This window comes from Xyrauchen texanus, chromosome 21, assembly GCF_025860055.1.
Source record: "Xyrauchen texanus isolate HMW12.3.18 chromosome 21, RBS_HiC_50CHRs, whole genome shotgun sequence".
In the NCBI taxonomy this organism is placed as follows: Eukaryota; Metazoa; Chordata; class Actinopteri; order Cypriniformes; family Catostomidae; genus Xyrauchen; species Xyrauchen texanus.
This window is the reverse complement of record NC_068296.1, coordinates 31092270-31120119: the sequence shown is the minus strand read 5'-3', so window position 1 is coordinate 31120119 and position 27850 is coordinate 31092270. Positions and strand designations below refer to the sequence as shown.

The following is a 27850-nucleotide window of genomic DNA, read 5'->3' as shown; positions in this document are numbered from 1 at the left end:
ATATTTCTCGAGAAACTGAGTTTTCCCATAGCGTAAGCTACTTACGCAATAGGAGAGACCTCTCGATAGGGAACAAGTGTGAGTAAATAATGACTGAATTAAAATTTTTGGGTGAACTATCCATTTAAGCCCATCATTTCCTTCCTTCAAACACAAGACAAATAATGAAACATTTGCTATTCTGAGTATTTTGAATGGATTTTAATACAAAAGTTATTTTAAGAAGACCGCTGTCCCTTAACAAATATTATATTCACTCATTACAGTGCTTCTGTTTTTTTTTTAAACTAAATTGTCCAATTTAATTTTTCAAAAATTAATATTCAAAATGATGAAACAATTTAAGTTACCCAGCACATTTTTTAATACATATAAAGTATATTCAGTGCAATCAACTTTCCATTTATGGAAAAATAATCATGGAAAATCTAAAATGTATAAGTGTAGGGGATGGAGGGTCCTTGTCCTTATTTACAAAATGAGATGATGCAAAATATTCCTCATATAGGATGATTCATACACAGTCAACTGAAGCCTTTTTTAAATGGCATCGTACCCATGTCAAACAATCTGAAAAAAAAAAAACTCCCAAATATTTGTATGTATTCAGTGAATGCCACACGTTTTCCTTCGTTCCTAAAGTAGAAGCTTTGAAAATGTAGTAAACAAGTCTATCTTTACTATTTAGAGTACCTCAGCATCTGTGTGATTATATACAGTGTATTTGTGTATGTACAGCGTTTTAGTGTCTCAAACTGAAAAGTGGAGTTTGGTCATATTCCTCTCATGCATACTGTGATGTCTGAGCAGCTCATCTGAGCGGGCAAACTTCTTCTGACAGCAAGGCCAGTGACAAGTGAACGGCTTCTCACCTGAGAAAGAAAATATGGGAACACAAATTTTGTAAGACTTGTCATTTTCTCAGGTAAGATGAAATTGATACATATACAACAAATAGATCAAATCATTTTTGAAAAGTTTGAGACAAAAAAAGGTTTACGCACTTGGTTTTACCTGTATGTGTCCGAGTGTGGGTCTTAAGATGGTCTGAGCGTGAAAACTTTCTTTGGCATGTCTTACATTGAAAGGGCTTGTCTCCTACAGGACCAAAGAGAAAAGACGACAGAGAGACTATTGGCTTCACATTTTTAGGTGCACTGAGTAATATTTTGTTTAGGTTATATGCTGACACCTTGCGGCGTAAGCAGAATCATGCAAGAGCAAAGTTCTCCGTTTTCTAATGTGCTGTTGATTCATTTATTCTGCGAGTGATTACTGAGATAAAGCGACTAGTATTCAGCATGCTCGTGGATTTCCGCCCAGCAAATATGTAGACTAAAATAAATAAGTTCTATTGGATCAAAATCCCGTTAAAAGTATTGCAGTCACAGATCCATAAATAATAATTGTTAATCAAAATAATAAGCGTGAATCACAAAAATAATAAGTGCAGATAAAAAAATAAGCGCAAAAATAAATAAAAAGTGCAGATCAAAGTAATTAGCGCAGATTAAAAAAATAAGCATGAATCAAAAATATCATAAATATATATATATATATGACACATTTCAAATATTTTTCCAAAAAAATACAAAATTAAGCAAAGTCATCGGAATTGCAAACAAAATCGTGTTTGTCTTGGTTATATTACTGTTTTTGTGCTCTGACAATTTTACTCATTTTAAAAAAATGTGTATGCTTCCGCTGTATTTATTTATTGCTTTTGTTTCCAAGTTCTGCTGTTGGTTTCCAAAACCTGTGAGTAGAGTTTCATTTAAATCAGGGGGAATTTTGCGTCCCTATTGGTCCACTAGTTCATGATCGACAGCTGCTCCTCTAGCCAATCAATCGAAGAGGGGAGGTGACGTCATTCTAATGCGACTCTGACGGCTGCTGCTCAATATTATATTATTTGTGGTTAATAAATACACTGCTTGTGTCTGTTTTGAGTATTTTCTGCCAGCTTTAGGAAGAAATGTGTTTGAGTAGGCCATTATCATAGTCTGTTAACACATGTATCAAGTCAGCTCAATTTAGTTAGCATAGACTTTAGTTTAGGCATTATTTAAGACTTCAATGTATGATTCCCTTTATTTTCTCGTCATACCTCGTCTTTGCATTAGGATTTAGTTTTAGGCGGTATGGTCCGACAATGTTTTCTTTAGACCGCTGCATTTTGTAGGTTTATATTCTGTTTTTCACGCTTTTTATTATTTTTATGCCAGAGCACTAGCCTGCTATGCGATGCCAGCACATGTAAACTGGCCAAACATACCCATAATTCTTTGCGTTCTGATGACGTTGCCGCCCAGTTGGTCACATGTCTTAGCAATCTCTATTGGCTGCAGAACTAAAAGGGGGAAAAACAAGGCTGGGTTGGTGTGGATGTTTGATGCATGTTTTTACTAGCTGTACCAATGTAGTGGTGAATTCAGAACCAGCAAAGGAAAATACAGCGGAAACATACAAAAAAATTAAAATAGGAGCTAAATTGTCAGAGCGCACAAAAACTGTAATATAACCAAGAAAACATGAATTTGTTTGCAATTCTGATGTGTTTATATATTTTTGATTCATGCTTGTTATTTTTTATCTGTACATTTTTTGATTCACGCTTATTATTTTTGGATCCATGACCACAATACATTTGACAGGATTTTGATCCCATACAGTTCATTCTCTAAGACTGCTGTGCCTTGAGTCTTCTCACGTGAGTTTTAAATACATCATGAATCTGAAGATTAAAAGTTGTGTAACCTGTGTGTCTGCGCTGGTGTCTCTTGAGTTGATCAGATCTGGAAAACCTGCGGCCGCAGTCTGTGTAACCACACTGGTAGGGCTTCTCTCCTGCGAATGCAAGACAACAGCATGTTGGTGCGGTTCAGGTCATACTGTAAGAATAAAACTAGCTACTCTTTGTCATTGACCACAAGGAGGTGAATTTTGAATCATGATGAAGACATTTATATAGTTTAACCCAAAGTGTAATTAATCTATGGCTGAAAAAATGTCTTTGAAAAATGCTACATGTTATGAGTTCACTGTTTTGCTCGCTTCACAAAAAATAATTTCAGCTTGTCCCTCCTTTAAGCTTATAATTTTATAAAAGCACTTACATTAATTATTCTATTTAAACTTGTGTATTATTTGAGCTGTAAAGTTTTTGTTTTTACAGCCATTTTAGGATTTACATCATTACTTTGTCATGTCAACAAAGTTGTAAAATTGCATATAACTTTACACAGAAAAGGCTAGTAAGCGATTTTATCACACTAAAATCATGTGAGCATATTGTTTACATTTTGTGGCTTTTGAAACTGTGAGTATTATAACAGTTTACAGACAGTGTTAATCTCATCAATAAAATCACAGACGAAAGCGTTAATTCATCAACGAAGATTAGAAGAAAAAGATGCATCATGACGATAGTTAAACTATTTTATTAAAGCATACTATTGATGAAAATATGACAAAATAAAAATGATACTGCAAAATATTAGCAGTGCAAAATATGAAAAGAAGAAACATCTGTAGGATCTGTGTATAGAAGAAGATATTAGATATAGATTAATCTAACCCATTACTATTTTACTAATTGGGGCCAAGGTCAGGAAGCAAACAATCTGGCTTATCCGAACACCTGCTAGCTGGCTTGAGACATCACACAGGTCACATAAACTACAACACATAGAAACTGTATCACTTAGATATCTCATAGAGACTGTCTATTCCCTGAACTACCAAACACAAATCCCTCACTAAATCATTTAGAAAAAATTAGATTGAGGTCAAACTTGGAAAAAAAAAGATAAACATATAAAGGTTGAGCTACTAAACATTAGATCTCTTTTAACCATAGCACTAATTGTAACTGAAACCTGGCTTAAACTGGATGAATATATTAGTTTAAATAAATCAACTCCCCCAGGTTATTGTTATAAACATGAGCCTTGTCTAGAGGAGGTGTTGCTGCAATTTACAGTGAAGTTTTTGGTGTTAATAAGAGGGCGGGATATAAGTATAAGTCTTTTGGTATGCAATCGTCTGCCACAGTACCTCAGAAAACTGTGTCTCATAATTTTCCTCACTGCTACTTCAATCCTTCGCTGTTATAGGTCATGAAGAGCTAACAAAACATATCGAAACGTCAAAAGCCACAACATGTATGTTAGATACCAATACAAACTAAGCTCTTAAGAGGTATTCCCTGTAATCTCAGAACCTCTCTTAATATTAATAACTAATTGCTATCCTTTGGACATGTCCCAATAAACTTTAAAATGGCTTATTAAGGAGCCACAGCTTCATCCTGGAAAACTGACTAATTATAGACCGAATTCTAATATCTCTTAAATACTAGAAAAGGTAGTGTCCTCCCAACTATGTTCATTTCTACAGAGAAATAGTATATATAAACAATTTTAGTTAGGATTTAGGCCCCATTACAGAACAGAGACTGCACTTATTAGATTTACAAATGACTTGCTCTTATCATCTGATCGTGGCTGCATTTCTCTTCTAGTGCTTTTAGATCTTAGCGCTACCTTCGACATGATAGATCATGACATTCTCTTGAATAGGCTAGAGAATTATGTTGGCATTTGTGGAGTTGCATTAGCATGGTTTAGGTCCTATATAGCAGACCGCTACCACTTTGTCTGTAAACGCGGAATAGTCAGATCAAACAAAAGTTAAGAATGGAGTGGCACAGGGATCAGTTTTAGGGCCTCTGCTTTTCATCTTATATATGCTTCCCTTGGGAGATATTATCAGGAATCATGGAATAAGTCAATATTTTATTTTATAATTATATAAGAAATTTATATTTCTTCAAAATCTGATGAAATTTTACAATTCTCCAAAATAGCAGAGTGTATAAATGTAATGAATAGAGGCAGCGAAGGCAAACGAGGAGAGCGGATCCAAATGCAACTTACTTTATTAAATAACCAAACGAATAAACACAAAAGAAACAACCACGATGGGAAAACAGGAAACTAAACACAATGAAATAAAACTGAGAACTCGGGCAGGGAACACATACCAGGCATGACAACATTCAACAATTGACAGAGGGGAGTGAAAACAACCGGGTTAAAATACATGGACATGGGAAAACGGGAGCCAATGAACAAACAGAACTCAAACAAGATGACAAGGTGATAAACAGAAACCAATGGGAAACTAACGAGGGCAGGTGAAAACAATGAACAGCGAACACGAGGGCTAACAAGACGACTATGGAGCTATAAGGGTGACAAAAGTGAAAACTAAGGAACTACAAAAGTGACAAAAATGACAAACGAAGGGCAACAGAAAGACAAGACAAGGTATAATAACAATAAATTAAAACAATGGTTGAATGGCCAGAAATTTCCTTCTACTCAATTCTGACAGTACAGTGGTACTAATTATTGGACAAAAAAATTCTAAATAAGCCGCTAAAATATAATTTGACTCTCGGTGGATGTACTGTTACATCGTTTTCTACTGTGAAGATATATATAGGTGTTATATTTCTTATCAATCTGTCCTTTGAAAAATCTAATTTCCAATGTTTGTAGAACAGCATTCTCCCATCTCAGGAATATTACTAAATTACGACACATGCTCTCTGTTTCTGATTCCGAAACATTAATTAATGCGTTCATTACCTCAAAACTAGTTTATTGTAATGCATTACTGGGAGGATGTCCAGCAAGATCAATAAATAAACTTCTAATGGTTCAAAATGCAGCAGCCAGAGTGCTGACGAGAACCAAGTAATATGATCATATTAGCCACAGTTTATCATTGCTACAGTGACTACCTGTTAAATTTCAAATTAATTTTACAATTTGTTAACTACAGGTGAAACTCGAAAAATTAGAATATCGTGCAAAAGTTCATTAATTTCAGTAATTCAACTTAAAAGGTGAAACTAATATATTATATAGACTCATTACAAGCAAAGTAAGATATTTCAAGCCTTTATTTGATATAATTTTGATGATTATGGCTTACAAGCTTATGAAAACCCCAAATTCAGAATCTCAGAAAATTAGAATATTGTGAAATGGTTCAGTATTGTAGGCTCAAAGTGTCATACTCTAATCAGCTAAACACCTGCAAAGGGTTCCTGAGCCTTTAAATGGTCTCTCAGTCTGGTTCAGTTGAATTCACAATCATGGGGAAGACTGCTGACCTGACAGTTGTGCAGAAAACCATCACTGACACCCTCCACAAGGAGGGAAAGCCTCAAAAGGTAATTGCAAAAGAAGTTGGATGTTCTCAAAGTGCTGTATCAAAGCACATTAATAGAAAGTTAAGTGGAAGGGAAAAGTGTGGAAGAAAAAGTTGCACAAGCAGCAGGGATGACCGTAGCCTGGAGAGGATTGTCAGGAAAAGGCCATTCAAATGTGTGGGGGAGCTTCACAAGGAGTGGACTGAGGCTGGAGTTACTGCATCAAGAGCCACCACACACAGACGGGTCCTGGACATGGGCTTCAAATGTCAAACGTCTTACCTGGGCTAAAGAAAAAAAGAACTGGTCTGTTGCTCAGTGGTCCAAAGTCCTCTTTTCTGATGAGAGCAAATTTTGCATCTCATTTGGAAACCAAGGTCCCAGAGTCTGGAGGAAGAATGGAGAGGCACACAATCCAAGATGCTTGAAGTCCAGTGTGAAGTTTCCACAGTCTGTGTTGGTTTGGGGAGCCATGTCATCGGCTGGTGTTGGTCCACTGTGCTTTATTAAGTCCAGAGTCAACACAGCCGTCTACCGGGACATTTTAGAGCACTTCATGCTTCCTTCAGCAGACAAGCTTTATGGAGATGCTGACTTCATTTTCCAGCAGGACTTGGCACCTGCCCACACTGCCAAAAGTACCAAAACCTGGTTCAATGACCATGGTATTACTGTGCTTGATTGGCCAGCAAACTCGCTTGACCTGAACCCCATAGAGAATCTATGGGGCATTGCCAAGAGAAAGATGAGAGACATGAGACCAAACAATGCAGAAGAGCTGTAGGCCGCTATTGAAGCATCTTGGTCTTCCATAACACCTCAGCAGTGCCACAGGCTGATAGCATCCATGCCACGCTGCATTGAGGCAGTAATTAATGCAAAAGGGGCCCAAACCAAGTACTGAGTACATATGCATGATTATGCTTTTCAGAGGGCTGACATTTCTGTATTTAAAATCCTTTTTTTTATTGATTTCATGTAATATTCTAATTTTCTGAGATTCTAAATTTGGGGTTTTCATAAGCTGTAAGCCATAATCATCAAAATTATATCAAATAAAGGCTTGAAATATCTTACTTTGCTTGTAATGAGTCTATATAATATATTAGTTTCACCTTTTAAGTTGAATTACTGAAATTAATGAACTTTTGCATGATATTCAAATTTTTCGAGTTTCACCTGTAAATACAAAGCTTTGATTGGTCTATCTCCGCAGTACTTAAGTGATCCTCTACCACGCTATATTCCATCACGTTCATTACAATCGCAAAATTCTGGCCTGTTAATAGTTCGTAGAATCCCAAAATCCACAAAAGGAGGTAGATTCTTTTCATATTTTCCTAAAATACGGAATAGTCTCACTAACACTGTTTGGCATGCAGACACACTCACTCAGTTTAAGTCTCTCATGCATCACTTTGGTGGAGTACATAGACTCATTGTCATTTAATTGACAACAAAAACCTTCATCAGCCAACTAACAAGGACAATTGCATCTTATGTGAACTTCTACTGTTAATCCAGGATGAACTTCACAGACATTAGTCATTAATCTTACAGTTCATACAAAATATTTGTTTAAACACTGTCCCTTAACACTTACTTAGTTTAATAATGTTAAACCATGACTTGTATAATGCCAACTAATATTGGCATTATATTCATGTTGTTTAACCAGAGGGGAACTGGCCCCCACAGTGATCCTGATTTCTCCCAAGGTTATTTTTCTCCCATTAATCAACATCTTATGGAGTTTTGTGTTCCTTGACACAGTTGCCTTCGGATTGCGCACTGGGGTTCTTACAATTATTATTTAATTATTTATTTTTATACACAATTTACAATCATATTTTATCAAACTACACAATGATGACTTTATAGATATTACAGTTTCATATTCTGTTAATGCATCATTTTCTGTGAAGCTGCTTTGAAACAATGTGTTGTGAAAAGCGCTATAAAAATGACTTGACTTAATATAATTGGGGATTTCTCCACTTGAGCTGCGTGAGTTGAACACAGGCAAAATTAATCGCTTCAGAACGGGGTAAATACCTCATTCAAACGCATCCTATTTATACATGATTTTAATCACTACAGTAGCCTACAGTATATCTACAACATATATGTAATAAAACAACTAACATCTGCACAGTGAAGCGAATGAACAGGAGAACTTGAACTAAATGATGTGCAAGTCAGAGTATGCATAATTTGCATTGCGTAACTTGCGTTGTGAATACACTGTTTCCATAAGAAACACCACACGCAATGTAATATTTCACGTTTTGGCAGACTAAAACTGCCAAAAATAATGAATATGAGGTGACAAAATATTGACTAATTTTAAAGAAAATTTTTGTCAAAAGAATAAAACTATGAAAAAATCAGCACTCTTTACATATTGGCCCGATTCACTTCCATAAGTGCCTCACTGTATTCTAGATTTTTTTTATTTTTTTTAAAGAAAAGGTGGGACCAGTCAATATTATTTTTGTTGTAATCAACTTTATGCCACAAATGCTGTTGATTGATCTTAACTTGCATTGAACTTGGAATAGTCCTTTAAGAATAAACAACTGAAAACCCAATAGAGCGCAACAGTTAATTTTTTCCATAGACAAATCCGATATTCACTGATAACTTATAAACATTTAAAGACAGACCTACCGTTAACTCTTAGGTTGTACATCGATTTTATATGATTCTGTTGAAGCCATCTGGCTCTTATTCCAACTTCACTTTTTAAAAATCGTGTTTAATAGTGGAATTCATTGTAAACAACTACATTACCCACAGTACAGTAGAGAAAGATCCACCAATCAGAGGACCATGTGCAACAAAGCCCTAGGAGCTACCCACCCACTGCCATGACACACTGTGAATGAGTAATCGAGTCTCTTCACCCTTAAACTACTTCTATACAGGTGAAACTCGAAAAATTAGAATATCGTGCCAAAGTTCATTAATTTCAGTAATTCAACTTAAAAGGTGAAACTAATATATTATATAGACTCATTACAAGCAAAGTAAGATATTTCAAGCCTTTATTTGATATAATTTTGATGATTATGGCTTACAGCTTATGAAAACCCCAAATTTAGAATCTCAGAAAATTAGAATATTACATGAAATCAATAAAAAAAAGGATTTTAAATACAGAAATGTCGGCCCTCTGAAAAGTATAATCATGCATATGTACTCAGTACTTGGTTTGGGCCCCTTTGCATTAATTACTGCCTCAATGCGGCGTGGCATGGATGCTATCAGCCTGTGGCACTGATGAGGTGTTATGGAAGACCAAGATGCTTCAATAGCGGCCTTCAGCTCTTCTGCATTGTTTGGTCTCATGTCTCTCATCTTTCTCTTAGTAATGCCCCATAGATTCTCTATGGGGTTCAGGTCAGGCGAGTTTGCTGGCCAATCAAGCACAGTAATACCATGGTCATTGAACCAGGTTTTGGTACTTTTGGCAGTGTGGGCAGGTGCCAAGTCCTGCTGGAAAATGAAGTCAGCATCTCCATAAAGCTTGTCTGCTGAAGGAAGCATGAAGTGCTCTAAAATGTCCCGGTAGACGGCTGTGTTGACTCTGGACTTAATAAAGCACAGTGGACCAACACCAGCCGATGACATGGCTCCCCAAACCAACACAGACTGTGGAAACTTCACACTGGACTTCAAGCATCTTGGATTGTGTGCCTCTCCATTCTTCCTCCAGACTCTGGGACCTTGGTTTCCAAATGAGATGCAAAATTTGCTCTCATCAGAAAAGAGGACTTTGGACCACTGAGCAACAGACCAGTTCTTTTTTTCTTTAGCCCAGGTAAGACGCTTGACATTTGAAGCCCATGTCCAGGACCCGCCTGTGTGTGGTGGCTCTTGATGCAGTAACTCCAGCCTCAGTCCACTCCTTGTGAAGCTCCCCACACATTTGAATGGCCTTTTCCTGACAATCCTCTCCAGGCTACGGTCATCCCTGCTGCTTGTGCACCATTTTCTTCCACACTTTTCCCTTCCACTTAACTTTCTATTAATGTGCTTTGATACAGCACTTTGAGAACATCCAACTTCTTTTGCAATTACCTTTTGAGGCTTTCCCTCCTTGTGGAGGGTGTCAATGATAGTTTTCTGCACAACTGTCAGGTCAGCAGTCTTCCCCATGATTGTGAATTCAACTGAACCAGACTGAGAGACCATTTAAAGGCTCAGGAACCCTTTGCAGGTGTTTAGCTGATTAGAGTGTGACACTTTGAGCCTACAATACTGAACCTTTTCACAATATTCTAATTTTCTGAGATTCTAAATTTGGGGTTTTCATAAGCTGTAAGCCATAATCATCAAAATTATATCAAATAAAGGCTTGAAATATCTTAATTTGCTTGTAATGAGTCTATATAATATATTAGTTTCACCTTTTAAGTTGAATTACTGAAATTAATGAACTTTTGCACGATATTCAAATTTTTCGAGTTTCACCTGTATTTGTACATATTTGAATATTTTGCAATAAATGTAAAAAATATTGTTTCTAAATTTATAATCAACAACCTGAAATCAATAGTTTTAAATATTCCCATAGTTTTTATTCAATGGCATCATTCGCAATGCAAGTTATTTTAACCTCATTAAAAAGACAGTAAGTACACAGTTTTGTGCCTTTGTCTTTTCTTCTGATTTTCAAATATTTTTTGCCTCAAAACAAAATTTGTGATTTACCTTGCAGCTGGTTGGTTTGGTTCATGGCAACTCTTTTATGAAGGATTTAATGAAAAGTCTATGGAAGAAATGAATGGGAAAAATACTTCTGGAACCCAGACGGCTGAATAAGTGGGCGGGCACTGTTGAGCTCTATACTGATGGGGGTTCTTGCTTTCTCCAGTCTTTGTATGATTGGATGAAAAATAGTACAGTCATGTTGCCATGGATACCAAATCAGTCTTGCCCCCTAAGCGACCCCATGCTCAGTATGAGTAGGGTAGTGTGTATGTGTGTGCATTTGTGCTTTACACATTCATCATCATGGTTGTGAATCACTGTTATCTCACTCACACTGTCACTAGAAAAAAAGTTAGACATTCCTGAGAGTTGAAATACAAACATCCAGGGACAGGATCCTGTAAATTCATGTTTTCTGCACTGAACTTTTCTCGTCTTCTGATTTAAGTCCCTGCCACCAGTGTCTGCCAACCTCTATTATTGGAGGTCTGAATAATAAATATATTCATATATGAATTATAGCTTTGTTAAGCACAAATTCCAACATGCTGCCCAACATAGTAAATCATACCTGCTTCTTTTAAAAAAAAAGAAAAAAAGCAAAGACCAAAACCAGGGGTCTCCAACCTTTTGCAGGCCCTGTTACATATTGTCTGACATATAATAACGTGTATAGTAACACATTATTACGTTTAAATACTGTATTATGTTGCTTAGATTTCAAAGCAATTAAAATCATCTTTATATTTACCCATACATTTTAGTAAAAAACACAGCGGCTTCAAAATTAATGTTTGAGGTATGACTGTGTGTAATTTATGTTGTAGAACAAAATGCCCATGTATCTTTAAGTAATGTTTACCACAGACCTTATTTTACTCATAAATCCAATATTGCCATTATAAAACCCACAGTAAATTCCTGAGGAACCTATGGCGAATTACCCTTCCAGTTTCGCCTACAAAGACGTCACGGCTAAACCGCTCTAATGGCAGACCCCCTATTGAGACCACGATAGTACCTTTTTTCATTGTTTCTTTCATCATTATGATTCTAAACCAGAAAATAAACATTTGTGTCAGGCTGTCAGTCATATTCTGCACAGTTAAACTCACCTGTGTGTTTCCTTTCGTGCATCTGCAGGTGGGACAGTTTGAAGTATCTCTTATTGCAGCCGGCGTATGCACACTTGAACGGACGTTTCTCACTGTTCTCTGATGATTTCACAATGGAGGGAGCAATGCCTGGTACTCTCCGTGCATCCTTGAGAAAAAAAGAGAGTAATTGGCAATCAACAAACCTTTGTTTGCCAATTCTGCTGAACTTCTGTGTCCCTGTTTGTTTTAACATTACATTTCCCAGTTACAAACCCCTGGCTCAGTTCTGCATCTGACCAAACCCTCTTATCTAGTGGCCTGTTAAACATCAGTTTAGCTTTTAAAAGCATTAAGGGGAAGAGGGGGAAGACACAAGAGAAGGACAGAAAAGTGAGTAGTGAAGTAAATGTTCTAAATATACTGTACTGTATACACATACATACATATGTACTGTTCCCTGGACAGTCTCGGCTTTCTAAAGCTCTGATGGATGTTCATTAAGAGTTTATGATGATGTATAAGTGGAGACCATGGGCTGACACAAGAGAAGGAACCCCGACCATTGCTGCTAATGGACACTAATAAATATGATCGCTCCTGTACTCTGACACAGAGGGACCAATTCACAAATTCACAAACCACCCGCAATTAATATTAGCCAGGTGCTGAAGGAGTTCAAATAGCACTGCAACATGAGTATTTATTTTAGTCTGTTCAATGCAAACATGCCTCCTTCCGATGGAAATTTGTACTTTAGGGATATGGATGGAGGAGCGAACGATAGATAGATAGGTAGGTGTGTGTGTGTGTTGCAGTCAGTCACCCACCCACCTGTAGTCCAGTGAGCACACCATGTGTGTGCATGTGATATTGGGTTCTGTAACTTAACACCACAGGAGCCGCTCCCACAGAAGTTTCAGTCTCATAACTCGCACTGTGAATGGACAAAAAAAACAGACAAAGAGACCAGTCACAAACAGCAGAGATAAAGATGGAGAGACTAAGCACAAAGACAGAGACCACTCATATATCAGACAAATACAGCATAAAATGACTCTTGATGACAAACACAAACAAATGGAGTTACATTACAGTAACTATTTCTTATTAGCAATGGAATTGTGATGAGGAGGAGGGTGTGGCCGGGCCGTGAGGATGCACGCCTGGTGCTGAGTTGCCCAATCAGCAAGGTAGAGGAGGAGCCGGAGAGTGATAGTGAGAGACAGACGCACGCGGCCGCTGTGTGTCTCAGTGTGTCATTATGTTTCAGTTTTATGATTAAAAATATTTGTGAGTGTTAACCCGGTTCCTGCTTCCTCCTTTCCATATCGAACAAGAGGATTGTCTGCTGCAGGGATGCTGTCAAAGATTAAAACTGTCATAACTGCCATAAAAGATAGTAAAGGAGGGCTGTGTGTCAGGAGAGGGATTTGTCCATGTGGGCAGAAATGGATGAAGAGCTGAAAGATGTTTCACATCCAGAGACTACAGAATGAGCCATCACTAGCCCAGTCCTCCTACAGCCCATCCATTCATTTTTTCAGTAGATAAACACCCAGTTTTCATGGCAATGAGGGTTCAGAGGGTGGATACCAAATCTTTTATCTGGACAGCTGAAATAAATATTCTGTCCAGCATCTCAGTCACCTATTTAATTTGCATAGTTACCTACCACTCAATCATCTCACACAATATTAAACACCAAAAAACAATACTGTAGAATTTTCACCTCTACCCTTTAGCCAGTAACTTCATTTCAACATCTCTCTGTCTCTGTCTCTGTCTCTCTCTCTCGCTCTCACACACACACACACACACACCCAAGCAAGCTCAGTGCCCCTTTAACACACCCAGGGTCAGACACTTTATCTGGGTTGGACTGGTTGACTGAGCAGGATCTATCACTCTGCTGTCACCACAGCATAAATCCTGCTCTTAATTCAGTCTGCAATATTTGTTTAAAAATGCTCTATTTCAGCCCCTCTCTTTCTTTGTTTCTCTACCATCAGACCTATATGAGTGTACTATATACACTCACTGAGCGCTTTATTAGGGACTCTATGGTCCTAATAAAGTGCCAAACATGGTCTTCTGCTGTTGTAGCCTTAAGGCTCAGCTTAAGGAAAGAAAATTAAAAAAATTAAAAGAAAGGGAAAGGTTGGAAAGGACAGAAAATAAATGGAATGTATGGAAAGGAAAGAAAAGGAAGAGGTGGGAAAGGAAAAGGTTGGGGAAAAATAAATGAATGAATGGAAAGGAAATTAATTTAATGTATGGAAAGGAAAGGAAAGGGAAGGGAAGAGAAGAGAAGGAAAGGGGTAGGAAAGGAAAGGAAAGAAGAGGTGGGAAGGGAAAGGAATGGAAAAGGTTGGAAAAAAGAAATTGAATGTATGGAAAGGAAATGAAAGAAAGGGAAGGAACGGAAAGGAAAGGAAAGGAAAGAAGAGGTGGGAAGGGAAAGGAATGGAAAAGATTGGAAAAAAAGAAATTGAATGTATGGAAAGGAAATGAAAGAAAGGAAAGGAAAGGGAAGGAAAGAAGAGGTGGGAAAGGAAAGAAGAGGTAGGAAGGGAAGGGAGAGGAAAGGAAAGGAAAGAAGAGGTGGGAAGGGAAAGGAATGGAAAAGGTTGGAAAAAAAGAAATTGAATGTATGGAAAGGAAATGAAAGAAAGGGAAGGAACGGAAAGGAAAGGAAAGGAAAGGAAAGAAGAGGTGGGAAGGGAAAGGAATGGAAAAGATTGGAAAAAAGAAATTGAATGTATGGAAAGGAAATGAAAGAAAGGAAAGGAAAGGAAAGGAAAGAAGAGGTGGGAAAGGAAAGAAGAGGTAGGAAGGGAAGGGAGAGGAAAGGAAAGGAAAAAAGAGGTGGGAAGGGAAAGGAAGGAATGGAAAAGATTGGAAAAAAAGAAATTGAATGTATGGAAAGGAAATGAAAGAAAGGAAAGGAAAGGAAAGGAAAGGAAAGGAAAGGAAAGGAAAGAAGAGGTGGGAAAAGAAAGAAGAGGTAGGAAGGGAAGGGAGAGGAAAGGAAAGGAAAGGAAAGAAGAGGTGGGAAGGGAAAGGAAGGAATGGAAAAGGTTGGGAAAAAAGAAATTGAATGTATGGAAAGGAAAGGAAAGAAGAGGTAGGAAGGGAAAGGAAATTAAAGGAAAGGAAAGAAGAGGTGGGAATGGAAGGGAAGGGAAGGAATCACAATTACAGACCCACACTGTCACACAAACCCAACTACCTATCTAGTAGAGCTGGAAATGTAGGGACAAATCATAGAGACCTTTGAAGCATAGTTCTTGAAACGGGAGGGTCTTTACCTCTTAATGCTGGGCGTCAGTGAGCTGATGGGGTTCCAGGTTACACATTCCAACTGGGATGCCATTTGATACAGATTATCACTGCCAAGGGAGAGGAGACAATACACAGGTCACATGATCCAACTTTCATTACTCAGCTTCTAAAGAAGCACAAAGGTTTTAAAAAGGGAATAAACTAGGCAAAAATAGAATGGAAAGAAAGAACACATAAAGAGGTGATTAACTATTTTAGTCTAATTTTATTTATAATGTCAATAATTATTAATGCTGTTTTGTTTTTATTTTTGTGATTAAGTGCAAATTGTCAGCATTGTGGTGTGCTGATGCTGCTTAGTAACCACCACTGATTTATAAGCAAGGGTTTTAGTTTTTTTAGGAACCAGCCTTTAGGAACTTGTTTGGCACTGTTGAAACTGCTAATACACACATTAATACAGTCTCCACGTGCAGTGAAGAGCCATCTCACAGCTCACTTACAGGTCACAGGTGTTCCTAACTTGAGAGTTGGGTTCCTGGCACAGTGATGTAATAGTGTGATGTCATGTTGATTTCTGGGTATCATGGGCAGGGAAGGTTTGGGGAAATGGCCTTGACGCATTTGCTGTTAGTCCTTTTACTGTGGGCTAAAAAGGCAGTTTAGAAGGCCAAGTAGTTTCTACCAGGGCCACAACGTGAGTGTGTCAAACAAACAAAACAATTATGTAATATTAGTTTGTGAAAAGTGTGTGACATTTAAATTAAATAATTCTTTAATATTCCTTTATGAAAGTTAAGCTACTTTGTAGTTATTTATATGACAAACTAATATCAAAACAAAAACTACTGCTACTACTACTGCTAATAACAACAGCTAAAACAGCAACAAATTATATTTTTAAAATTAACTGAATATTTCTGCAACTTGATGGTTAATTTATCATTATAATTAATTGCTTAAAAATAACTTGAGGCCCATATTATTATTATAATTATTATTTATTATTCTAACTATGGTAACATGTTAAATTAGTCCTTCATGGCTGGCTGGCATGTTGCTTTCCAAGAACTTACATTCCATTACAGCTCATACCAGTATTTCGAAATTTAGAGACAGTTTCTAGGCCAAACTTTGTTGATGAAATACATACTGGAATTTCCCTTTTCGTTCCCCTATAATCTGGCTTTTTCACCAAGAGCTGGAGGCTCTGGGGTCACCGGAACACAGTGCAACAGTAACAGGTTTGTGTATGTGTGTTTTCTTATGACGACCCCTAAAGGCATTCCAAGCTCCAGACAGCAGCTTTGTGTTTACAGTGAGGAGGGGGCAGAGTGGGGACTCTCCGTTGGGTCTTATCAACCCTGGTTCCATTATTTTGGGTTCTGTGTGAACTCCTTTTTCTCTAAACAACATGAGAGCAGTATATGAAGAATATGCACCGATCCCTATAGCATTGATGGTGAAAATGTGTAAACTGTGTTCTTTTCCATACTTTTTGTTATAATTTAATTAATGCATTGATTAAATTACTGTGCAGAATTACTACAAATGGATTGAAATCAATGGCATGATCGAGCATCTCCAGAATTCCAACAATAGATTAGCAGGAAAAAAACATGCACGTCTTAGTTTATTTGGAATATGCTGATTACATATATTGAGGGAATATTCCAACTGGCGTAAAGATTGTTCACAATTCTGATGTATTTTTTTCTCCAGAATTTAGACAATAAGAGCGTGGACCAAAAATGATGCATGTAATGTGGTCAATGTTAAATTATCTTTTAGTAATTGTGGCATGAGGGGCGTGGTCATGTGTCTGTCTGCAGGAGAGGGAACGCGGTAAGGCTTGTCACCTGGGCTGTAATTACTCTAACACCTGTCTCTCATTATAGTGATGGCAGAGGGAGACCTGATAAGGCCCGCTAGAGCGGCAGAGGGGAGAGAGAGTGAGAGTGGCCCAGAGTAGTGGTGGAGGAAAGAGAGAGAGCTTTTTTTGAGTTGGCCACTAGAACCGTTTTTGCTCTGGGGTCCAATCGACCCGTTGCTGGATGGCCTTTTTCAGGTGGATGTAATAAAGGAGGCTGGTGGCAGGAAGTTGCTGTGCCGCTAGCTGCACCTCCCTAGAGAGTAAGGGCAACAGGCGGGCCACCCACTGATCGGAGGGCCACCTACATCATTTGTCCCCATCTTTATTAGGGCCACAGGTGTGGAAGGCTCCAGTGAGGTTGTAGCGCCAGCCCCCTCTCTGGCGATCAGGCTCTGGAGCACCTACCGGTCCTCCTCTTGTGCCTATAGCAGGACTTGGATGCGCTGTTCCTACTCTGGTCGTACTTCCATGAGGGCTTGATGCTGGTTTGCTGGTTGCTGATGAGGGTCTTGAAGATTTCGCCAAGCGGTGAGGACTCCATTACGGCGTTCTCCTCCAAAGCTGGGTTTTCGGCACCACTGTGATAAGGACAGGTTCATGGGCAATGGAGGAGTCAGCAGACAGCAAACAGTTGAGTGTATATTCACACACTCTTTAGCTAAACACACACAAAGCAAAAACGCTATAGTGGCCAACTCAAAATAGCTCTCTCTAAAATACAGTCTCTGTAGCGGGTCTTTCCTCTGCCACTGTTTTGGTCCTCTCTCTCTCCCCTCTGCTGCTCTGGTAGGCCTCTGTCTCCCACTGTCATTGCTATAATGAGAGACAGATATTAGAGTAATTACAGCCCAGGTGACGAGACTTATCGCTTTCCCCCTCCCGCAGACAGACACATGACCACCACCCCCCATGCCACAGTAATGATGCACTTAATCTAAGCAAAACAAAGGGGGGGCCTGGGAAACTCAGCGAGTATTGATGCTGACTATCACCCCTGGAGTTACAAGTTCGAATCCAGGGTGTGCTGAGTGACTCCAGCCAGGTCTCCTAAGCAACCAAATTGGCCCGGATGCTAGGGAGGGTAGAATCACATGGGGTAACCTCCTCGTGGTTGCGATTAGGGGTTCTCGCTCTCAATGGGGCACGTGGTAAGTTGTGCGTGGATCGCGTAGAGTAGCATGAGTCTCCACATGCTGTGAGTCTCCGCTGTGTCATCCACAGTGAGGCACGTGATAAAATGCATGGATTGACTGTCACATAAGCGGAGGCAACTTCTGAGACAGGCGGAGGACAGACTTGCACTATACATAACTAATATTGGCATTATATTCATGATGTTATCCAGAGGGGAACTGGCCCCTACAGTGAGTCTGGTTTCTCCCAAGGTTATTTTTCTCCATTAACCAACATCTTATGGAGTTTTATGTTCCTTGCCACAGTCGCCTTCGGATTGCTCACTGGGGTTATAAATACAATTATTATTTAATTATTTAATTTCTATACACATTTTACAATCATATTTAATCAAATGTCACAATGATCACTGTAAGACATTATAGATATTACCGTTTCATTTTTTTGTTAATGCTTGATTTCCTGTTAAGCTGCTTTGAAACGATGTGTGTTGTGAAAAGCGCTATAAAAATAAAAATGACTTGACTTGACTAAGCACGCCTATCCTGTTCTTATAATGATATTCATTAGAATGCTTGGATTTCTCTTTCTTTACCTTCCCTTCCCCTCTTCTCTCGTGTCTCTGGAGACAGCTAGGCAGGGAAGGGAACAGGAATTTGAAGGAAAGGGGCAGTAGATGACAGCGAGTGTATTTTGGCTTGCAGAGAGCTGCTGTGCAGTTCTTAACCTTTGTGTAGACAGCAATGCTCACTGCAGACTTACTGAGGATTTATCATCCGAGCCATTCAGACTGGGCCTCACTGACACTGAATTCAGTCACTCGCTTACTGCAGATTTACAAAACAAGAGGGGGTAGTACCACACCAAATGAGCAAATCAGTGATATACTCTAAATTGTTATTGTAGATGCTGATAAACAACACCCTACATTAATTAGTGTATTGTAATTCCTTTTTATTTCATGGGATTTTACTGCATGAACCACACTTTAGAAATGATTCATTATCAAGCTGCTACGGACACCCAAAACGTATTTGGACACTTTGGACTACGGTGACCAGACGTCCCGTAAAAAAAGAGACAGCCCTGATTTTAGAAGTCATGTAACACTTTTGTTTTACAAAACTGACATCGCTGTGTTTCATGCTTTTTCTGCCATGAGAAAAAAAGTGACATGTAATGAAAAATTGTTAATTTCTGCAGTTAGAATCAGTGGTACTTTCTCTAAACGTTAAAACATGCTAAACGTTTCCCCTCACTGCCCCCTCCCACCTCTGCTGCTATTTGTCTGCCCATAAGAAAAGTTTCCTTACCTGATAGAAGCCAAAAACCGAGGAGGGATGAATGATATTCCATACATAAAGTACAAGTCAAGGTAATCAAATGGCATATAGTCTACTACATACACTCATCTGACATAAGCTACAATCAGTGTGATCACACATATGTACCAATGAGCCATATGGACATTTTTCATTTTGTTGAGCACAACGGTACAGAATTACATCCCCTTAATGGAGCTGTTACTGGATTATTCATTGCTCCTCACAAACTGTGCAGCAAAAATGGAAAGTAGTATGTTGTGTGTGCTGGGCTTTGTTTTTACTGTAAGCTAATACTGGGGAGCTGTTAAAGTAAAAACATTAACTCATTTAAAATAAGGATTTTCATCCAGTAACTTATCTTTTTAAGACTGTCTAATTACACTAATTGCAAGTAGCCCATCTTGTTAACTAACTCCCCCCACCGCTGCTCAGACCAAACTCAAGACAGCCATGACAGATTTATTTGGATTCAACTGCTGATCAAATGAAGGCGGGCATATTCAAATTTTTCGCAATGGGGCAGAGACATTAAACTGATTAATGGGTTAGATATTTAGTGGATTAAGAGACTGGATAACTAAGTGACTATTTTCACTCCAGTAGTCTGGTGGAAACACATAATTTTACAAAAAAATGCATCCCCCTGTGCAGCTGTAGTAGCTGTGGGTGTAATGATGGTATGTGTATGTGTTGGCACGAGTTGGCATGCTGGAGAACTGGGTTAAAATCCCACCCCTTGACGTACTTTTTCCCATGTCTTCAATCTTAATATTTCCTGTAATACTTATAGTAATATATATAAAAGAGATTTTAGTAATAAATAAAAGAGAAGTGATTGGGTAACAGTGAAGGTCGGGAGTTCCGGATAATATGAACCATGGTTTTACTGTAGTAATGTTGTAGGTATATAACAACACAATAGTTTATATTGTTAGTTCTGATGTACTAACAATGGTGTTACAACATTAACATGTTGTTAATAGTAGTTAATAGGTTAATAGTAACCATGTTTAATTTTGTGGTTACTCTGATTTTTACTAGAAGATACCATGGTGATACAACGATTACTGTAGTAAAACCATGGTTCATTTTTGTAAGATAGGTTTAGGGGTATGGTGTCTGTGGGACAAAATAAATAAAACAAATAAACACAATAAAACTGCTGCAGTGATGCCACTATACTGTATGTTAGTATTTAAGAGAGGTGTAAGAGTGTCTGCCGCTATTTGCACTTAGTGCAAAGAAGATGCTTTTTGTACACATCAGTGTAAATAGCATCTATCGCTTGTTGCTCTCAGTGTAAATAGCATGCATCACTGCAAATAGCCTCTGACTATTTTTATTATCAATAGCACACGTGAATACATTTACCTTGAGTGAAATTACTATGTATTCTGTCGAATAATATGCAACAAATATGAAGCTTTGATACATTTAATATATAAAGAGCATATTTAAAATAATCTTTTTATTGTTTTAAGACATATTTAAGTTGTGCATATGTCTAAATCTATAGTCTGTGTATATTCGGCAGAATATTAAGCGTTTGTCATCTATCGATCATATGTCATATGTTCTGTACTGCATATCCTGCACACAATATATTTTTTATAACATATGGTGTCAGGTTTATTATGCCATATTAAATAATATTTTATAAACTTCAATTTAATTGAGTTCATTTAGATATCACCACAAGTTGTACATTTTATGTTGCTGGACATATAATTTTTACAGTGTATTTTCAATTAAGAAAAAATACATTGTAAACTATTATGGGTAACACATTAATGTTTCTTTTGTTAAGTGTTTTTAAAGAGGTTCATTAAAGGAATAGTGCACCCAAAAATAAAAATTCTCCAATCATTTACTCAACCTCATGTCATCCAAGATGTGTATGATGTTCTTTCTTCTCTTGAACACAAACAAAGATTTTTAGAAGAAAATTTCAGCTCTGTATGTTCTTTCAATGCAAGTGAATGGTGACCAAAACTTTAATGCTCCGAAAGTCAGAATAAAAGTAATCCATACGACTCCAGTAATTAAATACTTATACTCAGAAGCGATATGTTAGGTGTGGGTGCAAAACAGATCACTATTTAAGTCTTATTTTAAATCTTCACTTTTACTTCCACAGTTTTAAAGTGAAAGTGAAATTGGAGATTTATAGTAAAATAGGATTTAAATATTAATGTTTCTCACCAAAAGTGATTGCATTGCCTCACACGACATATATTAAACTACTGGAGTATTATGATTACTTATATGCTGCCTTTATATAATTTTTGGAGCTTCAAAATTCTGTTCACCATTCAGTTGCATTGTATGGACATACAGAGCTGAAATATTCTTCTAAAAACCTTAATTTATGTTCAGTAGAAGGAAAAAAAAAATTAGTTGTGAGGGTGATTACTGTAAATGCTGAGAAATTTGTATTTTTTGGTGAACTATACATTTAATGTGCTAATAGGTCATTTACAAATGCATTATAAATCATTTATATGTGGTTATAATAACATACATTAAAAGGGTAACTGTCATGCAATACCTGCCAAATAGTGAGTAATTTTACCTCATATGTTTCAAATGCTTACTAACACTCAACATAAGAATGAAAATGTACTTTAATGTAAAGTGGACACACATGAAGAAGGAGCAGCCCACATTAGAAACCTATGTACAGTACATAAAGTTCAGTATGGCTTAGTGATCATCAGGATAAATTATATGAGATATAGTGTGAATGAGCAAGAAGACCTGAAAAGTGTTTTTGCAGAGGACTTTAGATAACTAGGACTAGGTACATTGGGACACATCTCATAGTAGCACCATTCTTTTGACACCGACATGACAAGGAAAGTGACAACACAACTGAGCACAGATATTACAGTAATTATTGCATAATCCCTCATTTTAATATCACTATAACAATCAGTTTTTTTTTCTTCTGGATTGTGACATAAAACATGGATTAGGGCATTTTTAGTTTCTGATTAATATAAGCATGAACATGTGTATTTATAAAGCATTTATAACATTTAAGTTAAATGTCATTTACAATGGTTGGCAAGTGTTGCATTAAAGTCGCATTTTTAACTGCATATCAATGACTTATAATGTATTTGTAAATGACTTATTGGTCATAAATGAAACCCTTTATAAATGTTTTATAAAGGGAACATTAATGTAAAGTATTACACTAATCATGTAATGCTTATTTAGCTCTCTTAATACACTGGAAGCATTTTGCCTAGTGTGTAAGTGGTCAAACATGGTAAAGAAGGTACCTGTTGAAGGCGTTTCTCAAAAGTAAGGTCTGACTGTCAGGGGGACTGTGGCACCCATAAACATTTGGGGTGATGGGGTACTGCTGCTCACCTGCATACACACAATTCAAAGCATAAAGGTATTACAATTTACAAAACTCAGTGAACATAATTCAACCATATCTGAGTGATATTGACCTATAAACAAAAAAGTGTCAGCACTTAGATAATCTTCTTCAAATAGTTCATACTTTTTTCCTGTTTACGTGTGAAACAAAGCGTTTTACAGGAGAACTAACAGAGAGCTCTTATAGAGGCAGCTAGCAGAGTGTGGCCTCATTTTTAATTGGTTATCCAAACAGCTCAGAGCTCCCTGAGACCATAAAGCAGTCACCAGCTCCTACCTGAGATTCAGAGAGGACTCTGGTCATTACTTCACAGGGCAATAGACGGGGAATCAGTCCCCTGGCAGTGCTAAACATTCCTCTCACAATCCACTATTCTGCTTCCTCCTGATATAACAGGCCCGAGAAGAGGGGTGTAATTTATGTTTTATGAACTTTGAAACATACACGCTCTGCTGAGTGTTTTGACATATATGAGAGAGGGTGAGGTAAAAATGAGAGTAAAATGGAAAAACATATATAGAGTATTTACTGCCCTGACATTAAAACTCCTTTTGACACATAACCTCAAGATGATCTTTGTGGTGATGGCTTTAGTTCCTCTACTAACTGAAGATATAGTTCACTCCAGATAGAAATACATTTTATTCATCATACTATACTTGTATACACACACTCATAAATCCATTTTCCTGCACTGTACACAATATTAAAAGTGAAGTGTGTTATTTCTTCCTCACAAGTGGCACCTAATGGAATTACAAAAATAATTATGGCTTAATTATAGTTGTCTCTGCATATAAAACTGGGACAGGACACTGTTAAATAATTTTTCATCATATATTTTTAACAACATCTATTGTTCCATCTATTTAACTTGTCACAATGATATCTGTCCTTTCTACTTATTTTATAGAATTTCAGAGTTTCACCTTGATTCTCTGGAATTACGATCAGGAATTAAATTCAAAGATGCTTCCTTTTCCACTTTGCTTTTTTATCGAACTTAAAGGCAGCAATGGGCGCAAAAACAATGTATGCAACACATAGGGGTGCATCAAATCATCCCAACGGTGGCTGTTAAATGGCCAAATGTTCTTACAGTAACATATTTACAGTATCTAAGTGGTATGACATTTTTAACAGTGTTGTCACGGCCCGGTTCCGCCCTCCACCCTGCCACAAGTGTATTTTAACATTGAAAAAGTTACAAAGAACACCTTTTATGAATTTAAAGTACATTATTGCGACCATATGCAACCTGATCTCATGAAAATGACATGACTGTGGCGACATTTTTGCAAAATTAAATTTCACGGTTCATTACACGTATCACAACAGTTCTGAGGTGAAATATCTATTATGTGTCGCTAAAAACGAGTTAAAACGTCAACAAAACAGATGAAGTTTTCAAGTTTAATCCTCTATGGAGTTATAAATCAACAAAACCTATCTACCTAACTACCCTAAACCCAGGGCTGGACTGGTAATCTGGCATATCGGGCAATTTCCCGGTGGGCCGACGCACTTTGAGGCGGATCAGGGGCGTACTGGCCATCGGGCGAACCATGGGGTCAGGTTGGTCAGCCGAGAAATGTGCCGAATGGGCCGCGTTATGCAGAACGTCCACACTCAAACAAGCTTGTAAATGTTGTTGGTTATATGATGCAAACATTATACTGGATCGTTTGACTATAGGTCAAGACGATCACATGGGAAGTCGCTATGTTGTTTCCAAGAGTTCCGGTATCCTAGGATCGGCCACATTATGCCGACTCACTGAAAAGCGGCATCTCCTACCTGACTTTTTTTTGCATAGGCTCCAACGTGTTCACCTTGTATACCTTGTGGCACGACCAGAAGTACATTTCATCAGCAGCATCTTAGACTGGGGTTCAGATCCCACGTTGAAACCAGGAAATAATCACATTCCATAATCATTGATGAGCTGATGGTTAGGTTTAGGTTTGGGGTTTGGGTTGGGGGGTACGGTTTATAAAATATCCATTCAATGTATTACACCATTTACAGCTGAAAAAAAATAGTTTTAGGCACCCCTCCATGGACATTACACTCAGAAAATGGAGCTCACATGTGCTCATACACCCAACAACACTTACCGCTTTGGCCACTGGGGGCAGTGTTTTGAATGTTGGTAAGCACGGTTTTCAGCTAAAGATAAGTCAATCTACTGTTTCCATTTTCCTTGTGAGATCAAGATCTTACATTGTGTAAGGAACGGGTTGAGAAGTACGTTTTGAACTGATAATCTGCTTTTTACCTGTAATTTGTGTGAGAGTGAATAAAAGTAATTGTTGTTGTAGCAAATCTAGTGGTCATTTCACCAGGAAACTGTCACAATATGTACAAAGAACCACGTAAATAAAAAGTATACATACCAATGGTGCTTTGCGGAGACATGGGGTCTTCATGTTTGAAGGCGTGGTTGGGGAATGGTGGAGTGTGGTGAGCTGGTGTATTACCGTAACAGGGAGCTCCATCTAATGCAAATGTACCATAACCTGAAAGAGGAAGTGATAGAAACAGGGGAAAAGAGTGAATGAGGCCATTAGTGTTTGTTTATTCTCAGTAACATCCATGTTTTCTCACAGGATATACAAGCAAGAGCGTGGATTTGGCTTGAAGCATTTACCCATGTTTCCATTGATCACAATATAAACAATGTGGGGGGTTGTACTAGTTTATTTTTATTATTGGGGGTTTATCTGTTTTGTTAAACTACACCCTTTTTTTTAGAATCTGTTTTAAATCAAACTAGCATTCTTTTGTTTTCTCATTCTTATTAAGAATAGAAATGAAAAATAAACATGCACCAAACAAATAAAGCTAATTGTTGTTTATTAATCACTCTTAAAACCGGTCTAAAGAATATTTCAATACCGAAATGTTGTTTATTCAGTGTAAACTTGTCTAAGCCGTATTCACAGATGTATTTAAATGTATTTAAAATCCATTAGGATTTTTTATTATACAAGAAAAGCATTTACAATAAAAAAAAAAACTGTTTATAAAATGTACACAGTAAAAAATGTGCTTATCAAATAGTCAAACATTATTTAACATTTCAGGGGGGATGGAATAATCAAAACAATCAAGTACAACCCCTCCCATATTTATACCATGATCAATGGAAGCATGTCAATTCTTCATACTGTAACCCCGATGTTCTACGCCCTTGCCTGAATCAATCGGACTGCATTAGGTTTGTGACTCAAGACAGAGAGAATATGAAAATATACCTATGGCGGCTGTCTCACCCTGGTTCCGCGGGGCAGGAGGGCTCTCCATGCAACCTGGCAGATAAGGCCCACTGGAGAACATCCTGCTCTGGCTGGAGGGAGAATCTGTGAAAGTTCCATGTCTGCAGCCTCCAGGTCCTGTAAGCTGGCCTGAGAAGTGTACAGTGAAGGCACCTAAACCACAGTGGGGATCCTCGTGAGGGTCTGCGGCCCCCCAACCTGGCTCCTGTTTGATGAACGAATGAGCGGGCAGAGATCCGTATGGGGAGCCGGGGTGAAAGTCCATCATTGGCCCCCACTGCGGTGCTCCGTTGACGGGTAGGGAACAGTTAGTGGTCCCCCCTGGCAGCATAGGGACTGCTGGAAGCAGAGTGCTCAGGTCTCTGACATCAGATCCCATCAGTCCACTAGACTCGGTCAGCATTTAGAAGGATGTTCTTAGTTCCAGCGCTATTAAAACTCTAAAACAAAGATTTGTGATAAGACTTCAAGTAGAGCGAAAAGGGATTCTGAGCTGAGAACTTATGGAAAAAGAATAAAACCTCCTAAATCTCCAAGATAAAGATATTGGAGGGGCGTTCTGCCCCTGAAGAAGTCCAAGAAGATGTCCTGTCCAGCAGATTGTGTGATTGGCCGAGATGGGTTCTGCAATGGACAGTCCTGGTGAAGCGTTAGAAGAAAAGTATGGACTGGGATCGAGAGAGTTTTATGTAGGAGTAACTTAACTCTCATAGATTTGAGTGGGTCTGTCAGCTCTTAAACCATCCCACCATCTCTGTAGGAGGAGTCACAACCCCTGTAGTTGTGAAAAAATTATTTCTGCTTAACCTTACTCATCTTTAACAGCCCTTTCCATCCTGTTCTGACTAACGTCTTGTTAATGTGTGTGTGTGTGTGTGTGTGTGTGTGTGTGTGCGTGTCAGAGATTCAGTGGGTTTCTGCTTTCTGCTCAGATTTGAATTGTGTGTGTGTGTTTTTGTGTTTTCTTTCTCTGTTTCTAAGGTTGGATTTGATATGTTTTCTCATACAGTTGTTTTGCAGTCCTAGTTAGCATGTAAGCTAACTGTGCAAATCCGTGGCTCTCAACTTTGTTTGCTTGTGAACACAGATTTTACATTGAAAATATTAATATTTACTGCATAGTCCCCACAATATGGCATATGACATGGCTTAATACAGTATAATAATTATTTATAAATCATGAGGGCCTTCATCTTAATAACCCCTGAACGCCAAGCCCTGTTTGGACTATTTTGACTATTGGAGCACCTAGCCGCACATCTCGGATTTGGATTAATTATAAGCTGCTCCTGAGCAATTTAATATTAACAGTTGTCAGTACCTTTTAACATTACGCTATGTTCTTGTGCTCAACTTTCCCCCTTAATTATCACCTCTCCCTCCTCTGCTGCTGTCTGTCAGCCCATAAGAAAAGTTTACTCATGTGCTTGAAGCCAAATACCGGGGAGGGAGAGATGATAATAGCACAGGTCAAAGTAATGAAATAGCAAAAAAGAAAAAAAGGTCTCCATTCTAAGATACATCCTCT

General features: G+C 38.0%; 1 protein-coding gene and 1 long non-coding RNA gene across 6 annotated transcripts in view; both read right to left on the bottom strand.

The window, feature by feature from the left end:
• LOC127661424 (uncharacterized) overlaps positions 1–27850 on the bottom strand; it is a 359800-nt gene that overhangs the window by 66666 nt on the left and 265284 nt on the right. The gene's annotated exons all lie outside the window — the stretch shown is intronic.
• wt1b (WT1 transcription factor b) lies at positions 235–26995 on the bottom strand. 5 transcript variants are annotated; one of them, XM_052152112.1, is made up of 10 exons: positions 26844–26995; positions 26302–26762; positions 25441–25563; positions 22938–23028; positions 15345–15425; positions 12868–12970; positions 12055–12202; positions 2758–2847; positions 1015–1098; positions 235–872 (listed from the first exon to the last, which is right to left on the bottom strand). In XM_052152112.1, exons 2-10 carry the CDS (start codon positions 26723–26725, stop codon positions 751–753), a joined length of 1266 nt encoding a protein of 421 aa, XP_052008072.1. In that variant the 5' UTR covers positions 26726–26762; positions 26844–26995; the 3' UTR covers positions 235–750. The 5 variants fall into 5 exon arrangements, with proteins under 5 accessions (XP_052008072.1, XP_052008074.1, XP_052008071.1 ...); XM_052152114.1 differs by having other exon boundaries at positions 1005–1098; positions 26302–26995; XM_052152111.1 differs by having other exon boundaries at positions 26302–26995.

Excerpts from the sequence above, each read along its gene's own strand:
- wt1b (XM_052152111.1), bottom strand. The coding sequence starts at position 26,725 with ATGCTGACCGAGTCTAGTGGACTGATGGGATCTGATGTCAGAGACCTG. Across the intron at positions 2,848-12,054 it reads GCACGAAAGGAAACACACAG|GAGAGAAGCCCTACCAGTGT; the intron begins GTGAGTTTAACT and ends TTGCATTCGCAG. Across the intron at positions 873-1,014 it reads CCACACTCGGACACATACAG|GTGAGAAGCCGTTCACTTGT; the intron begins GTAAAACCAAGT and ends TTTCTTTCTCAG.